The following is an 8,394-nucleotide window of genomic DNA, read 5'->3' on the forward strand; positions in this document are numbered from 1 at the left end:
TGGCTATGCCTTGGTTTCCTGTTGGATGGCTAACTAGGATGAATCATACTATTGTTGTTCGTCCTTCATTTTCAAAAACGACCAAAGACACCACAAGGGTGATGCAGGATTGCACAAAGTTGTCAGCCTCATTCTCTCTTCCAGAGTCATTGAAGTCCAGTGGCAAGACAAAAGTCAAGATGACTGGAGAATGAATCAGTCTTTGGCTAGCTGGCCAGATATGGCTGCCATGAGCATCATCTTAATCATATGAAATAGCTACAGCCTGAGTCTCAAAACTTAGTGGCTTAACTCCACCTGAAGAGTGGATGAGGCAGGGTCTCTAGATGAATCAAGATTACTGTTCTCGGTAGGAGAAAGTAAGCAGAATGTGACAGATAGCAAAATACCCCCTTGAACTAACAGGGCCTTGATGTTAGATGGAGAATTGGATAGGATAAAGCATCTTGGCTGGTGGGTCTGCAGCAACCTAGAAATAGGGATGAGGTAGGCATGGACTTACTCTCCAATCTTGGACATCTTTGGCATGGAGCATATTGATTGCCTTAAGCTCCCACATGGGGTGGGGTTAACTGGGAATATCCTCTCTGAATAATTTATAATTACATATGGCATATCCAGACTCCTTTTCCAATGGGAATCCTAGATGTAAATGAGGAAATCTAGAAATAGTACTACAATATCACTCTATGTAAAATGTGTAATGTTTTTCCCCTCACTAAATATCTTATCACTGCCATATGTACTAGCGAGTGGGTCATTTGGACTGATTTGAATGAATGAGTAAGGGAATGAAAGCATTTCTTAAGTATTTACTATGTGCCAGGCACTTTGCTAAGCCCTGGCCTTTGAATATGAATAGAAGCAAACAATACAGTTCTTGCCTTCAAGGAGCTTACATTCCAATAAAGGAAGCCAACACTTTTAAGGAGGAATTAAGCATACCCAATTTCCTCTGCTGATAGAACTTCCAAAGGGTGAAATGGCCAAAAAGAGCGGACAGAAGAAGAGATGGAAAAGAGAGGTAAAGGAAGTGGATAGTCCACAAACTGGTGATTCACCTCTTAAAGGATCAAGAGAAAACTGTACATAGGGTAACATAGGGAGCCTTGGCACATTGTCCAAAGGCAGCAGATTTGAGTAGTATGTTAGCCTCTGGAGCATCTCTCACAAGCCTCTGGAGGTATTCACTGAAAAGCATTTGCTCCCTACTACAAGACAATTAATGTTTTATTATTATTATTATTATTATTATTATAGTGTACAGAACACTATAACAATGCCTCACATTTCTGTATCTCTCTGAAGTTTATAAGACACTCTTTTTGCAGCAAAGTCATAAGATAAATGATACAAGTATTATTACCACCATTTTTACAGATAAGAAAAATTACTTCCTGAGACATTAAGAAACTAACCCATAGATGCTAAGTAATATTGGAGGCAAGATTGAAACACAGGACTCCTGACTTCTAATTCTACCCCATACTACACCACTTCTAATTTCCCAAAGGCCCCATACCCTAAAGTTATGGTGACTTAATTTTAAAAAATTAACAGCTCACATTCAAGTAATGCTTCATATACATTATTTCATTCAATTCTCACATAACTGTGTAATGAGTCATGTTGTATGACTATGCACCATGGAACGCTATGGTCTCCAAAGAATTAAAGTTAATGATCACTCAAAGGGCAATGGAGAAGCACATGGTTGGTGTGAGTAGGCTCTATCATATTATGAATGAGGAATTAGGAAGGAATGATGTAAAGGATAGCATTAAAGAAATGCAGATGTGGTGCAATAGAACCAATCTCAGAGTCAAGAAGACATTGGGTTAAGTCCCACCATCACCACAGAGAACTCTGTGTGAACCCAAACACTAGGCAATTCTCTTGAACTATAAGTTTCAGATAAGATGCTGACCTACATTGGTAGAGGGAGATACCACATATGGGAGTACCCTATGCCAATAAAATCACATTTTCCACTTCCCTCTGCTGCCTCACTAGAGTATTTAGCTGGGTTTCAGGAGTACAGATTATGTCCTTTTGACATAATCTAAAACTTCACACAACGCCCCCAAAGGTCCTGACCCTTTTCAAACCAAAGAACAGGCCAATCTTTCACCTCAACCCCTTCTCCTCAGCAGGAATGCTTCAGTGTTTGTGGAACTCCACTGACAAAGGTGGCAAATCCCTGCTTTCTGGGAGTTACTGGAGAGATTTATTTTGAAAAATATGCTTCTGTCTTATTTCATCAATTTCAATGCCATCTAGATCTCCCCAGGGTCTTCTAGGTGACTCAGTAACAGTCAGTTTATGTGCCCAGAATTCATACATAAAGCTAACCCCTTTTCAGTTTTCATCATTTTTCCCAGAGATGACAGACAGCTGGTCTACACTGCCTAAATGCATGTGGCTATGAAGTGACAGCCCCGAAGTTAAGAAAGAAACAATATCTGGTACACTGCAGCTCTTTCCAGTTACAGAGCCCTGTATTCTCTGCTCTGCTGCAGCAGCTACTTTTTGGAATCACCATCATCTAAAATGAAGAATCAAATTTGGACATTTTACTACTCAAACAGAACAGGATAATCTGATGACTTTCACAGAGCAGATGTCATCTTACGTTATTTTAATTCACATGGTAGTTAATGAACTCTCTGTGACTGCTTCTCTCAGTTACATAGAAAAAGCATTAAGGTCAATACTATTCAGTCAATCTTAGTTATTTCCTCCCAATATGAGGGCAAGGAGGCATGAACAAATGTTTATTGCAAAAGCTTATTTTAAGAAAAACATCTGAGGCAGTTAGGTGGCACAAAGGATAGAGTGCTGGACCAGAATCAGGAAGACCTAAGTTCAAAATCTGGCTTGGACATTCACTACTTGGATGACCCTGGGCAAATGATTGGTATCTGCCTCAGTCTCCCCAAACGTAAACTGGAGATGATAATAGTCCCTACCTCTCAGAGATATTGTGAGGATAAATAAGATGTATTTAAAGTGATTTGCAAATGTTAAAGCACCATAAAAACACTAGCTATGAATAAGTATGGCTATTATCACTCCTGTTGGAGGAAGGGAAACAACTGAACATGCTTCAGAAAAGCCAGGATGCCTCTATTATAGTATCTTATAATACACAGGAGACCTGTTTCACTCACGTATTGTAACTCCCTGATGTTAAACGTTCTCTCTCCCTTAGTGATGAGTCTTTGTCTTATTGAGCCCCATGGGGGTACAGAACCACTTTCAAAGGTTGATTAGGGGGAGTGGCGTTGAAATTATACCTCTGACACGTATTATCTGTGAAACCATGCAGCTCCTTTAGATCTATGTACTAAATTATAGACCAGTTTTCATCTTTATTGTTGTTACTGATGAAATCATAGATTGTTTTCATTTTATGTTAACATTTTAAAAATTTTATTCATGAATTTTGACATATCAGTCACTTGCCTTTCTAAAGCTCTTATAGTATCTTTTCATTAAAAAAAGCAAGTGAAACAATTGAACAAAACCATCTGATTAAATAATTGCAGCTAAAAATAAATTGCTTGCCTTTTAAAAATTTACTGTGAAGAGAAAAAAATGTGTACTTTAACTTCAAAGAATTTGGAACCAACATTTACCATTGTATTTTGCCTCAATTTTGTTGCCTCTTAGTGAAGTCTTTACATTGTAATCATTGTATATCTTTTTCTTTTCATTCTGTTTTATTTACTTTTGATCAGTTCATATAAGTCTTCCCATATTTTTCTGACCTCTGTGAACATTGTTCCTTATGACACATAGTGCTTCACTATGTTAATATTTCACAAATTGTTGGATACCAAGTATGTTCCTTTTGTTGTTGTTCAGTCATTCAATCGTGTCTGACTCTTCATTACTACATTTGGAATTTTCTTGGCAAAGATACTGGAGTGGATTACCATTTCCTTCTCCAGAAATATGTTCCTAGCTTTTTGCTATTATAGGTAATGCTGCTATGAATATTTTGGTATGCATGCTATTTTTTTCTGTCATTGACTCTCTAAGGATATAAGGCCTGTGGTGGAATTATTGGATAGAGAGAACATTTAATAACCATTTATTATGTGCTATGAACTGGGGATGCATATAAAAGCCAACAAGACAATCCTTGTCCTCAAGGAGCTTACAGTCTAAAGCTTGTCTTCATCCTGACCCATAAAGATCAAAAGGCAAATGTAACCAGGTGAATGCAACTAATAAATGATGGGGCATCACTTTACAAAGCAGGAAATGCCACACAAATGTATAAAAGGACTGTTTTAAATTGTGGAACGATATGGAGCTCTTCAAGCACTTGAGTCCATCAAGATCATCATGGATCACTTTTACTCCTTAAAAGAACTGACTGAAGCATTTACAAAGGGACATTTCAAATTGTGTTTAGGCAAGAAGCACATTTTTCTTGATGGAACTCCAGAAGCTTAAAAGGAATTAGAGGAAGGTTATGACAGCAGCCTATTAAACTTCTCAGAGATGAGATAAAGATATGTGAAAGAGGATTAGCCGAAAACAGTATGGTATCTAATCTTAAGGAAAGAAGAATTTTAATGTTGAATATGTGTAGTACAGAAATATGCTTTGAAAATATAGACTGTAATATAGGCCCCATCAGTCTTATAATTATATAGCTTCTGACTCTCCTTTATTTTTCAAAGATTTTGAGTAAGATTTGAATAAGTTCCTTGATGCTAGAGTTCTTTAGGCAATAATTCAAATAGATGGAAATTTGCATGAAATCACCTTCATTCTAATTTTAAAAGGAATCACAACATTGAATTTAGAGAAACTAATGCTTACGTTGCACAATAGTAAATATCTGAGGTCATATTTGAACTCAGGTTTTCCTGACTTCAGACCCTACATTCTATACAATGTACCTTCTAGATGTGTCCTTCTGTGTTGGGAAAGCTTCAGTGTTGCTCCACTGCAAATAATGCTAGCTTTTGACCATAGAAATATACTTTTATTTGTCATGTTGAGTCATTTCAGGCATGTAATGACTCTTTGGGGCCCACATTTGGGGTTTTCTTGGCAAAGAAACTGAAGTGGTTTGCCATTTCCTTTTCCAGTTCATTTTACAGATGAGGAAACTGAGGCAAAAGGATTCAATGACTTGCTCAAGGTTACACAGCTAGTAAGTGTCGAAGGTCAGATTGGAACTCACAAAGATGAATCTTCCTGACTCTGGTTCCAGCACTCTATCAACAGTACTACCTAACTGCCCCACACTACATGCTACACTATACAATTTACTACACTGTACTATACTATATTATGATAAACCTTTAAAACAACTTTAATGTTCCAAATCACTACTGACTAGAGAAATGAAAATTAAAACAACTCTGAGGTACCACCCCACACCTATCATATTGGCTAATGTGACAAAAAAAGAAAATGATAAATGTTGGAGGGGATGTGGGAAAATCGGGACATTAATGCATTGTTGGTGACATTGTGAACTGATCCAACCATTCTGAAAAGCAATTTGGAACTGTGCCTGAAGGGCTGCAAAACTGTGCATATCCTTTGACCCATCAATACCACTACCACCATCCTACAGAGATCAAAAAAAGAGGGAAAAGGACCTATTTGTACAAAAAAATATTTATTTCAGCTCTTTTCATGGTAATAAAGAATTGGAAATTGAGAGGACATCCATCAATTGGAGAATGACTGAACAAATTGTGGTATATTATTGTAATGGAATATAGTAAGAAATGACAAGCAGGATGATTTCAGAAAAACCTGGAGAGACTTAAATGAACTGATGCAGACTGAAGTGAACAGAATGAAGAGAACATTGTGCATGTCACAGCAATATGGTATGATAATCAGCTGTGAATGACAGCTGTTCTCAGCAACACAAAGATCTAAGACAATTCCAAAGGACACATGATGAAAAATGCTATCCACTTCCAGAGAAAGAACTGATGGAGTCTGAATGAAGATTGAAGCATTCTATTTTCCATTCTTTATTTTTTTCATTTTCTGTCTCTGTTTTTCTTCTGACAACAGGACTAATATGGAAATATGTTTTACATGACTGCAAAGTATATATCAAATTGCTTAACATCTTGGGGAAGAAGTAAGGGAAGGAAGGAAGGGGAGAATTTAGAACTCAAAATTTTTAAAAATGAGTGTTAAAAATTGTTTTTACATGTAATTGGGAAAATAAAAATTATTTTAAAATTTTAATAGAAAAAGATTAATTTCAACAGCATAAAATGATATTAAACTGGAAATTATATCAAAAAGAATCCTAGCTCTCCAGGTCAAGATGGCGACACGTGTACCTACTGTAGCATCAAGCCAATGGCTCCAGAGTCTTCGAAAGTGGTATTACAATGCTGCAGGATTCAACAAACTTGGGTTAATGCGTGATGACACACTTTATGAAGATGAAGATGTTAAAGAGGCCATAAGGAGGCTTCCAGAGAACCTGTATAATGATCGAATGTTTCGTATCAAGAGAGCTTTGGACCTGACCATGAGGCACCAGATCTTGCCTAAAAACCAGTGGACAAAATATGAAGAGGACAAATTATACCTTCAGCCATATCTGAAGGAAGTTATACGTGAAAGAAAAGAGAGAGAAGAATGGAATAAGAAATAATCACATCAAAAGAATATCAGTACATTAGTCTTGAGAATATTTTTTAATAGGGATGGTTGTACAAAATATGAGGTTAGCTAACCATTTGTAACCATGTGCTGTGCATTTATTTAAATAAATGACTATCATAGGAACTGGTGAACTAGAAAACTTTGCATCAGAATATCTTGAACCTTGCTATATTCACATTAAATCAGTGTTATATAATTTCTGGTATCTTTAAGGTTATCCTCATAACTACTTCCTGTAGCTTGGAGGATGAGGTAATTTTAAATGAGTGATCTTTTTCACCACTACTCTAGCTAATTAATGAATTGCTGTTGTTCCTTTATAGTTAGCTGTGTAAATATGCAATCAAGACGATTCTAGGAGAAAATTCTAGCAAGATGGTGTCATGGATAGATAGCTGGAATTTGAATCAGGAGGATGCAATCCAGGGACTAAGTCAGTGCTAGAATCCATGTCTCTTGTCTCAGCTGAGTGTTCTGTCTCCTATAACTCTGCCTCTCCAAGTGGTATAGAAAATCCAGTGAAATTTATTTATAGTGCATTTCAAAGTTTTCTCTGTTTTCTGTGGTTCATTCAATTCTATACAACATAAATTCTATTTGGAAAATACATAGAAATAACCCAGTAACCAAAATAATTTATAATTTATCAGCATTTATTGAATACCCACTAAGTGCAAGATACTCTTATGTAGTTAGGATACAATACTGTCCTTTCTCCCATTGGATTTATAATCTGGGGGGCGGGGGATGGGGTGATGAGAGGTAGATGGGTCATACATTAAATAATACAGTTATTATTATACAATACTATATTATACAGTACGATAATTAGCCTTTGATAAGTCCCATGTAAAGGGAGTATGTCTACGGGCTCTTGTAGGAGATGAGAGTAAGAGAACACTGTGGATTAAGTAGAGCTGGAAATGGTTTTATGGAGGTGAGGTTTGAACTGGACTTTTAGCTGTTGCTGACCTCTGTATTCTAATCTGTATTTGAGAGGATTTGTTTTAACAACCCAGCTAGCAGCTTCGGTGGGGGCGCAAGATCCCTCCCCCACAGCTGGCACCCAGGGGGCTGCCTGGACCCAGGAGGCTGCTGGGACCCAGGAGGCTGCCGGGAAAGCACAGGTTCTTTTTATCTGCTTAAACAAGGAAAGCACGGTGAAGGGGTTGACCAGCTTACTTTAATCCAGCATTCAGTTAGCATACAGACAACAATCATTTAGTTCAGGGGAAAACGCCAGCATTCAGTTAGCATTCAGTTAGTTCAGGGGAGCATACAGACAAGCATCAAGAGACAGACCAAATACAGATTCATTGACTTACTTCAGGGGAAAAAACCAGCACCCTGAGGTTCAAAACATTCATTTAGTTCGGGGGAAAAAACAAACCAGCACCCCGAACCTCAAAACCAAAATACAAAAAAATTACAAATATCAACAGACAGACCCAACACAATTCATAGTTACCAACATCTGGGCTCGGCCCGAGAGCAAGGGCTGGCCCAGAGTCACACTTGCTTGCCGCTGCTTCCCACACCAACCGGAAGGGGAAAGAGAGAGCTTCAAGCTGTCCTCTCCCCTCTTATAGGGTTTTTGACATCATCAAGCACCGCCTGAATGACCAGGGCCGATTGGTTCTTGACTTGGCCCCTCCCCCTAGCGTAGACCAGGTTCTGGAGCTAACACCTCCCCTCAGCCAGCCCCATGACTCATCACACAGGAAGTTC

General features: G+C 37.9%; 1 protein-coding gene across 1 annotated transcript; it reads left to right on the forward strand.

The window, feature by feature from the left end:
* Window positions 1–6,319: 6,319 nt before the first annotated feature.
* LOC118857343 (cytochrome b-c1 complex subunit 7-like) lies at window positions 6,320–6,741 on the forward strand. The gene has a single exon (XM_036768028.1). It carries the CDS (start codon window positions 6,320–6,322, stop codon window positions 6,653–6,655), a length of 336 nt encoding a protein of 111 aa, XP_036623923.1. The 3' UTR covers window positions 6,656–6,741.
* Window positions 6,742–8,394: the final 1,653 nt, after the last annotated feature.

Source organism: Trichosurus vulpecula, chromosome 7 (genome assembly GCF_011100635.1).
Source record: "Trichosurus vulpecula isolate mTriVul1 chromosome 7, mTriVul1.pri, whole genome shotgun sequence".
Taxonomy (NCBI): Eukaryota; Metazoa; Chordata; class Mammalia; order Diprotodontia; family Phalangeridae; genus Trichosurus; species Trichosurus vulpecula.

Excerpts from the sequence above, each read along its gene's own strand:
- LOC118857343 (XM_036768028.1), top strand. The coding sequence starts at position 6,320 with ATGGCGACACGTGTACCTACTGTAGCATCAAGCCAATGGCTCCAGAGT.